This window comes from Neovison vison, chromosome 12 (genome assembly GCF_020171115.1).
Source record: "Neovison vison isolate M4711 chromosome 12, ASM_NN_V1, whole genome shotgun sequence".
Taxonomy (NCBI): Eukaryota; Metazoa; Chordata; class Mammalia; order Carnivora; family Mustelidae; genus Neogale; species Neogale vison.
This window is the reverse complement of record NC_058102.1, coordinates 10,356,011-10,372,983: the sequence shown is the minus strand read 5'-3', so window position 1 is coordinate 10,372,983 and position 16,973 is coordinate 10,356,011. Positions and strand designations below refer to the sequence as shown.

The 16,973-nt window shown below is 54.8% G+C and overlaps 1 protein-coding gene across 3 annotated transcripts in view; it reads left to right on the top strand.

The window, feature by feature from the left end:
* Positions 1–16,973, top strand: part of LOC122892450 (TRIO and F-actin binding protein) — a 53,193-nt gene that overhangs the window by 12,488 nt on the left and 23,732 nt on the right. For 2 of the 3 annotated variants that reach the window (XM_044228970.1, XM_044228972.1), the window contains exons 7-11: positions 825–2,946; positions 7,576–7,690; positions 8,380–9,555; positions 12,113–12,190; positions 14,312–14,449. In XM_044228970.1, the coding sequence (XP_044084905.1) occupies positions 825–2,946; positions 7,576–7,690; positions 8,380–9,555; positions 12,113–12,190; positions 14,312–14,449 (3,629 nt within the window). The remainder of the gene's footprint in view (positions 1–824; positions 2,947–7,575; positions 7,691–8,379; positions 9,556–12,112; positions 12,191–14,311; positions 14,450–16,973) is intronic. The other variant, XM_044228971.1, reaches the window with a different exon arrangement.

Genomic DNA, 16,973 nt, shown 5'->3' with positions numbered 1-16,973 from the left:
CTTTACTCCTCTCCTGAAGCTCTGGCCCAGGGACATGCACACAGCTGGGGGCCACCCCATGCTGGGTGACCAAGGGCTGAGGGGGCTGGAGGGGGACTGAAGTCATGGTGGTCCGTCCCTGGGGATGGGAGTTGGAAGGAGTCCCTGTTTAGGGCAGTTGCAGCAATCTCTCCAACCAGGGCTGCTTACACTATAATATGCTTGCAAATCCCCAGGGAATCTTCTTAAAATGTAGATTCTGCGCAGTGCTCCCAGGGGTGCGCCCTGAGAGTCTGCATTTCTAGCAAACTCCCAGGTGAGGCCTACAGGTTCACAAAAGCCCATCCCAGGCTCATGGCAGACCTGAGAGCCTCTGAGCCAGGAGCCTGTCTGGGCTGAAGGAATGGGAGCTTTCTAGAGCTATCGCACATGATGGAGCCTCATTAGAAGAGATATTGGGGGGGGTCACAGAACCCCTTTGCAGGAAGTAGGATAGGGAAAGGGAAGTTGCTAGGTAGCTGCCACCAGACCCACCTCTCCCGCTCTCGGGTCACGTGGGCGATTGTCTGAACCACTCCGGGGACCTCCAGTCTATGTGCCCTTCCAGCTCTAGGAGCCTATGTCCTAGTGACCAGTCAGGCGGGGTTTCCATTTCCAATTCTGAGCCTCAGCTTAAGAGAGGCCTTGGAGCTTTCTCCGATCGAACTTGCTCCAAGGGGTGAAGTCACTTGGCCTGGACAGCGGATCCTCTAAGAAGGGGCTCTGGGCTCTGCCTTCCTCATCTGTCCCAGGGGTCGTGTGTGAGACCCCTCCCCGTACCTTGAACCAGCCTCTCCTCTCTCCAGACCCCTGCAGTGGGAGCCGAAGTGCCGGACAGCACTGGGCGAAGCTCCGGGGAGAAAGTGGGCACTTCCTGGAGCGGCACCGGTCGGCGTTAACCCAGGCTTCCCGTGCGACACTGCCGGGCGGACCTCACGGTTCCACCCCCCAGGCTTCCTCTCTTCATCGTTCTGCCCAGAAGGACGCTGCCCAGACTGCTTCCACACAGGTCGATACCCCCCGAGCCTCCTCTCCCACACAAATCGCCCAACGGGACAAGCCCAGGACCTCGTCCACCCAACAGGACATCCCCAGGACCGCCTTCACACATCACAACACCCCCAGAGCCTCCTCTCCCTCAAGAATCGCCCAACGGGATGACCCCAGAACCTCCTCCGTCCAACGAGGCAACCTTCGAGTTTCCTCTCCCACCAGAACCACCAAACAAGACAACTCTAGAACCTCTTCTGTCCAGCAGGACAACATTCAGACTTCTTTTCCCACGTGTACTCCTCAGAGGGACAATCCCAGCGGCTCCTCTCCCAGCAGAACCACCCCGCGGGACAACTCTCGGACACCCTGTCCCCAGCGGGACAATCCCAGAGGCTCCTCTCCCAACAGAACCACCCCGCGGGACAACCCCCGGACACCCTGTCCCCAGCGGGACAATCCCAGAGGCTCCTCTCCCAACAGAACCACCCCACGGGACAACCCCAAAGCTTCTTGTATTCAACAGAACAACCCTAGGACCTCTTATAGTCAACGAGACAATCCACAGTCTTCCTCTCAGCGGGACAACCCTGGAACATCCTCCCCTCGATGCTGCACAAAACGGGACCACCCTGGACTATCATCTCCCCATCGCTCCACTCAACGGAACAATCCCAGGAATTCTTCTCCCCATCGTACTAACAAAGACATCCCCTGGGCCTCCTTTCCTCTCCGCCCAACCCAGAGTGAAGGCCCCCGAACCTCTTCCCCATCTCGCTCCAAGCAAAGTGAGGTTCCCTGGGCCTCCATTGCCCTTCGGCCAACCCAAGGGGACAGGCCTCCTCAGACCTCCTCTCCCACTAGGCCCGCTCAGCGCGACCCACCTCTGTCCTCCTCCGGATCTGCCCAGCACGGCTCGCCGTCAAAGGCTGCGTCCTCCTTCCATAACCCGGGCCCCCACGGTGCCTCCCGGACCTCTTCACCTCTGTACCCTGCTACCCGCGGGGCACCCCAGACCTCTTTGGAGCCCTCCCAGCCTCTGTGCTCGGTCTGTATTGGGCATCGGGACGCCCCTCGAGCTTCTTCACCTCCTCGCTACTTGCAACATGACCCATTCCCCTTCTTCCCAGACCCCCATGCATCTGAGACAGAATTGCCCCACCACAACCCCCCCTACATACCTCCAGCCGTGTGCATTGGACACCGGGATGCCCCCCGGGCTTCCTCACCCCCCCGCCACACCCAGTTTGACCCCTTCCCCTTCCTCCCAGACACATCTGATACTGAGACTCAGTCCACCCAGCACGACCCTCCTCAGCTCCCCCCACCTGTGTGTATTGGGTACCGGGATGCACCCCGGGCCTCCTCTCCGCCACGCCAGCCCCCAGAACCCTTCCTGTTATTCCAGGATCTTCCCAGGGCCAGCACCGAGAGCCTCGTCCCCTCCACAGACTCTCTGCATGAGCCCCCCCACATGCCCACCCCCGTGTGCATCGGGCACCGGGATGCACCCTCTTTCTCGTCTCCACCACGCCAGGCCCCGGAGCCCTCCCTCTTCTTTCAGGATCTCCCAGGGACTAGTATGGAGAGCCTGGCCCCCTCCACTGACTCTCTGCACGGCTCCCCAGTGCTGCCTCCCCAAGTGTGCATCGGGCACCGGGATGCGCCCCGAGCCTCCTCCCCACCCCGCCACCCCCCCAGTGACCTAGCACTGCTGGCGCCGTCACCTCCGCCAGGCAGCTCAGGGGGCTCCCGGGGCTCAGCAGCCCCTGGGGAGACCAGGCACAACCTGGAGAGGGAGGAGTACACCATGCTGGCCGATGTGCCTCCGCCCAGGAGGCTGGCGCAGAGGGAGCCAGGGCCCCAGTGCAGCAACGGCGGCCGCACCCGCAGCCCTGGCCGCGCGGAGGTGGAGCGCCTCTTCGGGCAAGAGCGCAGGTGAGCTCAGGGCGGGGCCAGCCAGGTGGGCTGGGGAAGAGGCTCGGTGGCAGGACAGGTGGAAGCTTCACAGGCTTAGGTGGCAGATGGAAAGGGTTCAGACTCCCACCTTGCCACTGACTGGCTGTGTAACCTTGGGCAAGTCACTTCATCTCTGTTTCCACATTTTAGGAGGTTTTTTTGGACAACGGAGTGATACTGTGTGTAGCCTAGTGGTTAAGATCAAAGGCCAGGGTCAGGTGGGCTGAGTTAAAATCCTGGGTCAAACCCACTCCAACAAACTATGTGACCTCGTGAAGTGATTTAACCTCCCTGAGCCTCAGTTTCCTCACCTGTAAAATGGGGAGAATGTTAGTACAGTAATTTCAATAAGGTTAAACTCTCAAACCCTTTCTTTGATCCAGAATCACAGGTTTATTTTTTTTCCTTCTTACATGAGAGAAAAGGAAGTACTTATGATATTTTTTCTGCTTTAAAAAATTTAAAATTTAAAAAATTAAAAAAAAATTTTTTAATTCTTTTTTTTTTTTTTTGCTTTAACCAAGAAAACTCATGGGTCACCTTGAACTTCAGAGAACAGAGATGTCAGTTTAAAATGAATGGCCAAAGCCACATATTTTAAATAAGAGAACTCCCAGAATTACAAATTTTGTAGAAGTTACATGTCACTTTTGTGAGACATGGCAACAGTGTCAGAAGTCCTTTCCATGTGTCCCACAGTGACCTTGGTCAGCAGGGACGCACAGGTGGTTTATGACCCAGAGCGTTGGCTTTGGCATAGCTGTGGGGAGGGAAAACATTTTCTCCCGATCTGGCTGAGATTCCTTTCTCTGGCAGTTGCAGCGTCAAGAATTTTCAAGAACCGGGGCTGGAATTCCATGAGTTAAGGTTAAGAGAACCCGAAAAAGTAGGTCTGGAAGTCTCAAAACTTAGGGTGTATAATTCAGTGCATTATAGTGTATTGACTGAGACGCAAAACCTCATTTGAGAACTTTCCACCACCCCAGGAGTGGGTCATATTTTGCATTCCAGAATTTTTCTGTTTTCCTTGGGGCAATGTTTTCTCTTAGATTTGAATCTACTAGAGCAACCTTACCTCTGATTCTTCAAATTTCCTTCTCCAGTTGAGTTTTATCCATTTACTACCACCCAGGTGAAAACCTGTGGGGTCTCCATCATTAATGTAATTCTCTCTTTGGCCTTAAAGAAAACCACGCATATACGCACATTAAAAAAATTTTTTTAGTTAATATATGCTGGGCTATTTGCTTCGGGGGTACAGGTCTGTGAATCATCAGGCTTACACATTTCACAGGACTCACCACAGCACACTCCCTCTCCCTACCGCCCCGGCTCCAGCAACCCTCAGTTTGTTTCCTGAGATTAAGAGTCTCTTATGGTTTGTCTCCCTCCCTTGTTCCATCTTGTTTCATTTTTTTCCCTCCCTCCCTGCCATGACCCTCTGCCCTGCCTCTCAAATTCCTCATATCAGAGAGATCATATGATAATTGTCTTTCTCTGATTGACTTACTTCGCTTAGCACAATACCCTCTTGTTCCATCCACGTGGTTGCAAATGGCAAGATTTCGTGGGTTTTTTTTGATGGCTACGTAGTATTCCGTTGTACATATCTACCACATCTTCTTTATCCATTCATCTGTTGATGGACATCTGGGTTCATTCCATAGTTTGGCTGTCGTGCACACACACACATTTCAATTTTCTTAGGGCAGCTTTAAGGTTCATAGCAAAATTGAGTCGAAAGTACAGAGATTTCCCATTCAGCCCCTACTCCACCTGTACATGCAGCATCCCTCTCCCCAACCCCGACTACAACAGTCCCCGCCAGAGTGGAGCGTTTGTTATAAACCCTGAACCTACATTGACATGTCATTATTACCCACAGTCCGTACTTTACAGCAGGACTCCCTTCTGACGGGGCACATTCTGTGTGTTTGGACAAATGTATAATGACATGTATCTACCATTACGCTGTTACACAGAATATTGAACTGCCCTAAAAACCCCCATTTCTTTAGTCTTTTATGATTACTATTTTTGGTCCAGTATCAATTTGCTTAACTTCGATTTTATCTGATAATTCAGCAGGGACGCTAAAGGTCTTTAAACCACAGTTATATTTTCTTCTTCTTGGTTTTTTTTTTTTTTTCTTATGGGGATAACTTTGAGAGAGAGAAAGCATTTATAATAGAAGTCAGGAATATGTTTATAATCTTGTTAACCGCTTAATTATTTTTCCATAGGTACTTATATTCATTTTATTTTACTCTTTTTAAAGTTGTTTACCTTTTTAAAGCTTTATGGTGGTATAATTGATAGACAAGAAAAATTGCATATATTTCATGTCTACATTTTCGTGAAGTAAACTATCTACTTTTTAACCAAGGCTTTATAACTCTACTGAAGACTTAAAGTTTTTTTTTCTCATGTATGGCACTTTTTCCAAATAGAAAAACATTTGCTGTCTGAAGATAAAATTTTAAAACCTATTTGAATATCTGTAAGGGACTGAAAGTTTTGAGTGGGTGGCTAGAGGACCATGCTTTTATGTTCTCCTATATATCAATTCAACATGTGTTTATTGAGCATCTACTCTGTCTAAGCATTGCGTAACTGAGCCTGGAAAATTTCTCTTAACGGACTATCACATTAAAGCATTAGGCGTTTTGGCTTGATGGCTTCATTTTTCTCCCCTAGATGCCTTTGGAATCCCTTATCTTAGCATCATATAAATACTTTGTAATTTCTTAAATTTAAAACAGAGCCTTCATGGAATTTGCTAGACTTGATGACTTTTGTTCTTTTTAAAAGATTTTATTTATTTATTTGACAGACAGAAATCTCAAGTAGGCAGAGAGGCAGATAGAGAGGCGGGGGGAGGCAGGGTCCCCACTGAGCAGAGAGCCCGATGCGGGCCTCGATCCCAGGACCCTGAGATCATGACCTGAGCCAAAGGCAGAGGCTTTAACCCACTGAGCCACCCAGGCACCCTGCCTTTTGTTTTTTAATACCCCCTCTAAGTAGAGTAGAGCCCATCCAAACCTCCAGAGGAAACATGTTTCCTTTGCCACACCAACACTGAGGATCAGGCAGCCCAAGGGGACGGGCTTCTCCTTTGGCTTCTCAGAATGTTCTTGAATCCTTTCTTCCTATCTCTTGATTCCACATGGGGGAAACTTCTCAGAAGGGATGAGGGTTAGGCAAGCTGGAGTTTATACAGAGAGTGCTTCCACGCAAAAGATCACCCATTCTCCTGTCCGCCCTGCACCTGGTGGTTTTCTCTATTCTCCTCCCCAACTGAGTCACGTTTGGGGCTTTCGCTTTGTGGAGCCTCCAACATCTGGTTCTGGGGAAAACTCCCTCTGAGGCCTCAGATCTCGCAGAGCAAGGAACCCCCCTGGTCTCAGATAGATAAAAAATGGAAGCGGATCAGGCAGCACTCAAACACAGAAGCCCTAACTCCAGGGGAGAGAAATTTGGTTTCTTGTGAGTCTTCTGCTCAGAACTCAAAAGAAAAACTTGATGTTTTTAAAAATATTTTATTTATTTATGTGAGATCGAGAGTGAGCGAGCATGAGCAGGGGGAGATGCAGAGGGAGAGGGAGAAGCGGACTCCCTGCTGAGCGCAGAGCCTGATGCAGGGCTCCATCCCAGGACCCCGAGATCATGACCTGGCCGAAGGCAGATGCTTAGCCCACTGAGCCACCCCAGTGCCCCTATGGGTCTGATTCACGGCTACCCCAGTAAGCAGGACAATGAACTGGAACAAGGGACTTTTTACAGCTTAGAGGTTGGATGTGGCAACAATGCCTGGAGTCCAGGCGTCTTAGAAGTGACATTTGCGTGGACAGTTTATGTTGGCCTTTCCGGGAATGTAGAGGATGTTTCTTCCTTCTGATCTTGCTCAGAGCTCTTTTACCAGCAGCTACGGTGGCCTGGGGTGTTCAAGGCTAAGTGCTAGAGAGCTCTTAGTTAGCGGGGGGGAGGAAAGGCGGGCCTGGGAAATCCCAAACTCACCATGTGGACAGGAAAAGGGCAGTAAGAATGGGATATGGGGGCACATAACTCTCTACATCTCCCCTCCCACCTCATGGGGTGCATGGACAAACTGGGAAGGTCAAAGGCTTGGCACCTGGAACATAGGAAGTGCTCAGTTAGTGTTTGCTGTTACGATCATGTGTGCACAGTGCCTGGCACACAGTAGATGCTCAATAAATCTTAATTCCCACAAGGTCCAGTCTAAACTTTGTCTAGGGGTGAGTGGTGGGCTGCTCGTGGGTGGGGGTCAGAAACAGTAAGTATTAAGTGAGACAGGAGGTAGTCGAGGCCAAGGCTAAGCGCCCCCCCCCACACCTGTACTTAAACTTTTCCCCACTTCATTGCCCTCCGAGGTAGATAGATTAGAGCGGTTGACCATCCTCATTTTTCAGAAGGGGAAACTGAGAACCTGAGAGGATCATCCCTTACTTGGGGCCCTTCGATGTGGTCATGGTGGGGCTCCCCAGTCTCCCACATCTCCTCCTGTTGTGGGCGGGAGTAGAGGAGCAGGGATGCTGGGACTGTTTCAGCCCCAAGGTCCCTCAGAGGGGCGGCTGCGTTTGCTCATAGGAAGTCCGAGGCACCGGGGGCCTTCCAGGCCCAGGACGAGGGGCGGTCGCAGCGGCCCAGCCAAGGTCAGAGCCAACTTCTCCGAAGACAGTCCAGCCCTGCCCTCAGCAGGGAGGTGAGCACTGCCAGTCTGCCCCGGGGCCCCTGCACCCCTGAGACATGGGCCACTGCTTCTCCTCTCCCCCAGGGACCAGGCAGGGGTCTTGGGAGGGGAGGTCCTTTATGAAAGGGTCAGAGTTCCCATCATGGGCATCCGGCTTCCCGTTCTCCCAAAGAGCCAGCAGCTCTTGGCAAAATTGAGAAGGACCCCACGTTAGTCCTTTGTAGATAGCCCTTCTTCAAGGGCTTAGGCACCTGCTATGTTGAGGCGTTTTCAGGAAAAGCTCTGGATGCGTCATTCCGGCTTTAAGGGCTTTCTCTTCCAAGGTGGCGAGTCGTATTTTTAAAGAAACTCTTAGAGAGCAAGGCCGACCCAGTGGAGTGGGGTATTGGTGGTGAAAATTCCGGAACCTGATAGCGCAGGTCGGAATCAGTACCTTGGCCTGGGGGGTGCGGGAGAGCAGGAAAGTAAGGAGCATTTTAAAGATCTCTTTCTGAAAGTGAGGAGACTGGGTGAAAGGAAAGAGCTGACCCCCCCAGGGAGGGAAATCAGGGACCCTAGGTGCTTTGCGACCTGCTATCCTCCAGGCTGCTGCGGAGACACAGACTGCCTTTCCCCAGGCCTGGTGAGGACCAGTCTGTCCTACAGAGGGGCTGCCCGGTCAGGGTCCTGGAGCCTCACCGAGCCCCTCACCTCATCCTCAGGTAACCAAGCCCCTTGCGAAGCAGGCAGAACCGGCCCGGCGGAGTCAAGCAGAGCCCTGTCGTCCCAGGAGCCCTGAGAGGCGGCCTGAAGGGGACCGGCGGCTCCAGGGGACCTCGCTGCCCCCAAGGACATCAGCCAGGACCCCTGAGAGGGAGCGGCGGACAGAGAGACCTCTGGAAAGTGGTCGGGCAGGCCCAAGACAGCCTCTGGGGGGGTGGCGGAGTCAGGAGGGGCCTCCTGGAACCCAGGGCCCTCACAGACGTCTGGAGAGAGGGTGCAGCAGCCCGCAGGAGGGCCCAGGCCTGGGGGGCTGGCAAGGACTTGGGGAGCCCAGCCGGGGGCTTGCCAGAGCCCCAGAGGGAACTTGGAGGGGCCCTCTCAGGGAGTCCGAGGAGAGTTGGGAGCAGCAGGGTGGCCCAACTGGCCACAGGGGGCAGGCAGAGGCCTGGGAGGAGCCCCCCGGGAATGGGTTTCGGGAGGCCCCTGACAGGCCCACTCTCAGAGGCTGGGCCAGCCTGCAGGAGCTGCCCAGTGCCCACCAGACTAAGAGCCCCCCAGAGAACTCCAGGGTAGGCCCAACAGAGTTCTTGAAATCCCAGAGGCCTGAGATACCCACTACCATGGGCTGGGGGGCGGAGGGAACGCGCCCACCCCTGCACAGTCCTGAGAGGCGATCCGAGCTCGACTGGAAGGACCTTGTGGGCCTTCTTGGGGCGCCCAGAGAAGGGGCCTGGGGCCGGATAGAGGAGTCGATGCTCACCTCCCACCTTCCCAGGTTGGACTGGGAAGGCCTCCTGGAGCTCCTAAGGGCCCAGCTGCCCCACAAGGACCCAGCTGGACACTGGGGTCCCCTGGCCCCGGCTTCAGGGGGTCCCCCGGCCCCGGCTTCAGGGCCAGAGGTGGGTTCCCCAGGCACAAATGGCACCCCGGAGCTAGAGCGACAGGGCCAGCCTGATGGCTGGGAGGAGTCCACCCTGGTCAATGGACAGAGCCAGAGCGCTGGGCAGTGGCCCGGGAGCTCCGCCCAGCCGCCCAGCCCTGCCTGCACCTCCACCCAGTGGCCAAAGACCAGAGTGACGAGGGGACCAGAGACCTCACCTATGGCTGGTCTGGAAGAGATGGGCCAGCTGGGGAGCAGGAGCCCTGCAGAGGGTCCCAGCTTGCCAGAGTGGGAGGTAAGTTCATCTCCCGTGCAAGGGGCAGCCTGACAATCTGCCCCACCCAGACAAGTATCCTCCGAAAGGCCTTCCTCCAGCTCCTGCACACCCTCCGAGGCTCAGCCCTAACCCTCCCTCCTGACCAGTACTTTCCCAGCCCCCAAACTGGGCAGCAGTGATAACGACCCACACTCTTTGATGACCGGCATTAGCTCCCAGCTAAGCCCGGGTCTGAATGTTTTCTGGATATTTTCATTTAATCTCCATAGCAACCTGATGAGAAAGGCACCATGCATTCACAGATCAGGAACCTGAGGCCCAGAGAGCACACAGCTAGTGAGGACTGGGGCAGGCAGGCAAGCAAGGTGCTCCGCCCAGGGCGCGCCCCTTTCCATGCTGCCCAGGCTCTGCTTCCTGTGGCCTCTGGTGGCTCCCACCTGACCCTGGCTGGGACCGCAACCAGTGTGGTCAAGTCCCCTCCCCCACTGCCCTATTCAAAGTTCCTCAAAGTCCAGACAGCATCACTTAGCCCTCTCTGGCCCCTACAGCTTCTCTTAGGCACAGGTAAGAGGTTGTGCAAATGCTGATTGGGTTGAGCCAAGAGCTAAGCCCTGCTGTTTAAATCAGGGCATGTGTGCAAGGTAGGCCCAGGGCCTGGCACAGAGTGGGAGCTCACTAGGTCCCTTCCCTGCCTCCTTCGCCCCAGCAGCAGGGACCCTCTGCCATTGCCTGGAGCCTCTACCTGAAGATGGTGGCCAGGGAGGGCCCCGGAGGCCAGAACGGGGCCTCAGCTCCCTGGAAACACAGCACATGCTTTGGGGCACCGAGCTTCTCTTGCCCTGTAAAATGGGACCAGCTGCTTCCCATCTAGCCTTCGCAGGGGTGGTATGGAGGCTCTGCCTGAGCACCCAAACTCCCTCACTTCCTTGATGTCCCGCCCCACGCCGCCTCCTTTCTGGACGACAGGGAGGGTTCATGCTGTCCCGGGTTCTGAGCCTGGTGCTTCACACCTTATGCCTCCCATGCCTCCGCCTGAGAGAAGGCTTGGCCTCGTCCAGCATTTACTGGGGGTCATGCATGTATCAGTTGTCCCCAGTGTCCAAAACCCCAGTTTTTAAGTGCCATGTTGTAAATCCTCTGAGCACAGGGCCTGCCCAGGAGCCCCTTCCGCTGTATTTCTCTGAGGCTTTTATCTGCTGGCTCTCCAATCGACTCAGTGCATGGACAAAAGAGTTGCAGGGATGAACCAGCTTGGTCCTGCTGTCTTGGCCAGAGGGAGTTCGGGGAATTTGGAGCCCCCCACCCCAAGAAGCTTCAGGCTAATCAGGGAGGCAGATGGACCCCAGGCAGCTCGGGGAGGAGGGATGCTCGGTCGCAGTGGATGCTGGGACACGGCTGCCTGGCCTGCTCTACTGGAAAGATCCTTCACCTGCATTTGCTCAGTGGTGAGGCCTCGGGAAGTTAGCCATTGCCTCCAGGGAGGGGCGGGAGCAACAGGTATTTAAGGGCATTTCACGAATGACATCGCAGAGGTATTTATCAGGTTGCTGGGGTGCCATTTTGTCCCCCTCTTTGCAAATCCTTGTTCTGACCTCCCTCTGGCCTTCCTCCCACCCCACATTCGCTCTCTCTTTGTGGAGCTGTTGGCAGAGCTCCGAGGGATCATCTCATCTCCCTACCTTTGCACGGGCTTTTCCCATTGCTTAAAATGCTCTTCCCTTCCCTCTTCAGTCACCAAACACTCGTTCATTGTTCAAGTCAAGGTGCGTTGCTCTGAGATACCTTCCCTGAGTACTCACCCCGCCTCTACATTGGTAATGCTTTCCCTCCATCTGGCCACACTCAGTTGCCATTTCCCCCATAAGAAAGACAGGCTGCATGGGGGCGGGAGCTGCGCCTACTTTATCTCTGCCCTTCTGGCCCCTGGCCCAGGACACGACACAAAGGAGGAGCTCAACTCAATGGATGATTGATCAGTGAATTCATGAACCTTGAGTGCATGCAAGAAACAAATGGAGGGTGGGTGGGTCATGGGTAGATGACGGATAAATGGTGGACAGTGGTTGTGTAAGTGGGCGATGGACAGATAAATAGGTAAATATACTACATGAGAAAGGGCTGTTGGGTCGAAAGTTGGGTGGATGATGGTGGAACAGGTAATGGGAGTTGGATAGATGATGTTGCTTAGATGACAGATGGGATGATGAACTAACTGATGGAGGGATGAATGTGAGTAGAAAATGGACGGATGGATGGTGTGTGGAAGGGTAAATGTGGCACATGGATGATGGGCGATGAATGAATGTTGGAAGATGAAGGATGGTTGGATGTTGGATGGGTTGAGAAAGGCTACATGGATGGAGGATGGATGGATGAGTAGGATGAGGGATGTTGAATAGGTTAGTGAGTAGATAATATGGGGGTAGACTTTGGCTGGTTGGATGGTTTATACATGGGTCTATGGATGTTGGATGCTAGATGGGTGTTGGATGGATGGATGATGAATGGTTGGATAAGAAGGTGGATACAGTCTGGGGAATAACATGGGCTAAGCTGTGTTCTTTCTTTTCTCCAGTTCCAATCAGAGGAGCCTGAGGAGTCAGAACCAAGCAAAGGCCAAGACTCACTGACCGACCAGAAGCGTGCAGACTCGGTAGTTGGGTCATGGGTGTGGGCTCATAGGGAGGTAAAGGGAAGGGAAATCAGGTTGGAGGTGGGCTGAGATCCTCTGATGAGCTCTGGGATGGTCCAGACCAGGGTTGGCTCCACCATGGGGTCATATGTGTGCCTGGTAGGGCCTTGAGAGGAGGGGCTCCAGAGGTTGTGGGTCACAGAGCCATCTTTGGGCCTGAGGTTCTGCATTTGACTTGCAAGGATGCCCTGAAAAGTCACTCCTCTTTTCTGGGCAAATGGCAGTTTGACCCCGATGATGACTGAAGGCAAGGCCCTTCTGGTTCTGGAGGGCTGGCCAGGCAGGGAGAAGGGGTAGAGATTCCAAGAGCTGGAGCCAGAGAACCACTGAAGAGGGCTGAGGAGGTGCTGCTGTCCTCTGAGCCTGGATGGTCTCCAGGGCCCGGGGCGGTTGGGAGAGATGTGTGCAGGGGGTGGGACTCAGCGAGCCTGCCGGAAGGCCTGGCAAGCGGCTGGAGCCCATCACTGCGCCCCGCCCCTCCCACAACCTGCCAAACAGACTGTTCTCATCACCCTCGGCCTCCAGAGAGGTGAGGTCAGAGCGGACCGCCTGGAGCAGCGGGAGGCAGGGCGAAGGAGACAGACTGCTTGGGGCTGTGCTTTCCTCATCCTGCCCTTGTTGCGCTGTTTCCTGGCTGCCGCGGGAGAAGCTGATTGGTGGTGTTGGGAGGTGGGGGGAGGCATCTGTCTGGCAGCCTGGAACCCCCTGGTCTGGCCCTGGCACTCATCAGAGCTGGGCGGGGGCGGATTCTGTCCCTCCCCGTGCAGATGAGGGAACGAGTCATCCCAGGTCACACAGCGAGGCAGAGGCTGACCTCCAGCTAGAACCTGGAGCTCGGGACCCCCATCCTGCAGTTCCTTTGCTGCCTGGACGCTGATTCCTGGTTCTGTCCCGATTCCTCACGTGGCCTCCCCCAGTGGCAGCAAGATTTTCATGGCTTGGTGGCCCGTCTCCCCGTCTGTGACACGAGAGGGGACAGAGGACTGGTCACTAAAGGCGCTTCTAGCTCTCACAGGGGCTCCGGCAACTTTGCTCTTCCTCTTTCTGGGTTATTTCTTCATACTTCCTGGGGCCAGAGTTTGGTGAACAAGGAAGAAATAGCCATCTAGGGGTCCCCCGATAATCTCCACCAACGTGGAAACCTCTCAGTATAGCCCCAGGCAACCAGGACTGGACAGAGCCGATGCCTGTCTTGTTCGCTCATTCGTTCATTCATTCATTCATCCATCCATTTATTCATTCATCCACGTACACTTAACCAGCACCTTCTGTATGCCTGGGTGTGGGCCAGGAGCCAACTGGATGCATGGAGCTATTGGTCCAGTGGCCAGAGCTGTGCCGGGGGAATGTGGTGGCAAGGTGGGGGAGCAGCCCCTCCCCCAAAGCCATCCTGGGCCTGTGCTCTGATGCTTTAGGTCCCATTGCCAGATGATCTCTTGATTCTGAAAAGTGGGGATACCTGGACTCTGTCCTTCCTCTCTGCCAGTAAGCTGCGCCTCTGCTTCTCTGTGGCCTGTCTCCCCAAGGATGTCTGCAAAGGGGCCGCATTTGGGGGGCCTGCCAGGGGTGGTTGCAAAAGTCTGTGACTCATTCCTTTCATGGGAGGGAGAGGAAGGCAGATGGGGGGTACTTGTGTGACCTTTTGGTTACCGTGGGGAAGATGGACCCGGAGTTCCCACATCTTTAGGTATTTCAAGAGAAGCTGGAACTATGCAATTATATGTTAATCTCCTGATTCTTTAACATTGGAACCTAACGCAAAATAATCTGAAAACCCTATGCAGGCTGAACACACAGCAAGGGTCTGCACGCCCCTCTGACTGGACACCGGTGGTCTGACTTTAGGGTGGTGAAGGGCATGTGTCCAAAGGTGCTGAGCCCCAAGAACCCTATCAGGCGAACACCCCGTAGTGTGAATGAGTTAACAAGCTCTTTCCTTGGCAGCTCTGTGAGACGAGAAAGATGGGGGCCCTGGGCCTTTGAGGTGGGCGTGGCAGAATAGGCAGGGGAGACTGTACTCAGGGACCCGCCCCCCATCCCACCAAAAGGCCCTGGGGGCCAACACTGGACCCTGTTTGACAGGCAGACAAGAGGCCAGCGGAGGGCAAGGCTGGGAGCCCACTCAAGGGCCGACTGGTGACCTCATGGCGGATGCCCGGGGACCGTCCCACGCTGTTCAATCCGTTCCTGCTGTCCCTGGGGGTCCTCAGGTGGCAAAGGGTAGGCTGGCTCCAGTGGGGTGGGAGGGATGAGGGCGGGAGAGAGTGGGAGGGGAGAAAGGATGTTGGCCTCAAGAGAGGGAGAGTGGGGGGTGGGGGGGTTGGAGGCGCCTACACGAGCAAGGAGAGATGGAAGCAGAGTCCTAAGGCCCCCGTGGTCTCTACAAGTGACTGGGATTTCCCGCTTCCTGGACAGGACTGGGGCTGTTTTTGGTTTTCAGGGTCAGGTGGATTGAACACACGGCTGAAAGCTCCCAGTCAGCACCTGGGCCAAGGGGAACCAGGCTGGGGGAGGAACGGAGAGAGGGATGGCCTGCGGGGGGCTCTGGGATTGCAAAGTGTGTCTCAGACCTGGGCCCGAGCCTGTTTCACAAACATCTGGCATTACGTAAGCTACCCGCTGCCCTGAGAGGCCTGTAAACACTCGGGCCTCTGGTTCAGGGTTTCCTCAAGGGCGGGGAGGGGAAGCAGCTGTGACCCGCTCCCTCCTGCCCCCTTCACAGCAGAGACAAGCGGCCTGGCCTCCCCAGGGACCACTGGCAGGCTCGAGGGCTCTCTCTTCTCTTAGTGATAGGCCGACTCTTGTACTCTCGTTGGCTCTGGGTCTGGCACTAGGCTGGGCACCTTAGGGACGGGACACCGATTTTGCAGATGATGGCACGGAGGCTCACGGAGGTGAGCTGACTGGCTGGCGTTGCATTGCTAGGGCTTAGAGGAGCCAGCCTCTTGCTGATTTTCCTCCTTCCTAGATGAGAGGATGCCTGCCGCGAACCACCCCAAGCCTCAGTGGCCACATCTGCGTAATGGGGAAAAGTCGATAGCGACTCTCAAGGCTGCAGAGAGAGCTCAGGGAGATGGGGATGCACAGAGATGGGGGGGGCGTGTCCAAACACTACCTTTCCCAGCCACTGCATGATTGCCTCTATGCGGCTTTTGGTGATCAGACAAACATGTTAGCGGGACATGGTGGGACCTTCAAGCCCTGGGCGAGATGATAACCAGCATGTATTGGGTGCCTCTGTGCTCAGTTCTGTGTCCCGTATGTGACATGCCGTGGTCATGCGGATCACGTGGACTCCTCAGCACCAGGCACGCTAAGTACGGTGCACACTGTCCATTTTACAGATGAGAACATGAAGCTCAGTGAGGAGAGAGACCGTTTGTTCTAGGTCACACGGGGGCAGAGCTGAGATTCGGACCCTGCTCGCCTTAACCGCAGAGCCCTCCCATCTCTGTGCCTCCTGCTCTCTTCCAAGCTGCTTGCAGCCCTGAGAATCTTCACGGATTTTCCCCATTACACAGATGTGGCTACGGAGGCTCATGAGTTGGCAGCCGGTTTCTCATCTGGGAGGGAGAACAGTCAGGAGCGGTGGGATGGAACTGCCAGCAGGGACTCCCAGACAGTTCCTTAGAGCGGCTTCAAACATCTCTTGGGTTGGAGAGTGAAATTGGTCCCAGGTCAAGAGCCAAGAAGCCCAGGCTTGAGTTCTGTCTCTGTCCCTAACGTGTATGTATGGCTTTGAGCCATTGTCACCCTCTCTGAGCCTCACGGTGTTATCCTCAATCGAGTAACAGTTGGAGATGGATAACCCTGCAGTTTGGTGGTGGCCCTGGGTCCCCAGGTCTGTGCCATCTCTGTCTGAACCAGGACAAGCTGTGGCAAGGGAGTCATTCCTTCGTTTGTGCATGCCTTCATCGGACCTATGTTTACTGAGGACCTACTGTGGGCTGAGGCCCTGGGCTGGTCTCCAAGATAGAGGCAAAAACACTCTTGTCTCTGCCCATGAGAAGCTCAGTGTGATGAGGACACTGACACGGAACTGGTAAGAACACAGCGTGGTCATCCCTTTAGTGGCCGGATATACAGACTAGCAGGGCGCACCGGACCAGGAGAGTCTCTGTGCTGGAGGCACTTCGGCTTCCTTTGGACTGAGACCGGGAGGGTGAGGAGGCATTTTCTGAGCAAACAAACATTTGGAGAGACGGAAGGGAGGGGCAGGAGAGAGAGGGAGAGTGTATGTGTGTGTTGGGGCACAGAGGACAGGAAGAGAAGTGTTCCAGACTCGGTGGGGGAATGCATTGTGTAGTCCCATCCGAGGTACAAAGGACCTGACTTTTTCCGAGAATTCCCAGTGGCTCCATGTTCTGTGTCCCTGGCATGTACAATATGTGTGTATAATAATGGAAGACAACAGGTAAGGGTCCGATTATGATGGACGCTGACTGCTTGGCACAAGTAGGCAGAGCTGATCTACTAGCACCGGGGAGGTGTTGAACTTGGAGCAGGGAAGTGATCTGACAATCGCTGGGTTGAGGGTACTACAAGAGGAGTCCCAGAGGCCAGGAAAGCAGCAAGGAGGCTGGTGCTCTCGGGGGCCACTGGGCCAGAGTGCTGGTGGCCGGGGAGGTCTTCTGTTTATTCATTCACTCTACCAAGGACCAGATGCCTGAGTGAGGTACAGGGGTAGAGTGGGAAGACTCAGCATGTGGAGGCAGGAAGGCATGTCTAAAGGAAGATAGGCTGA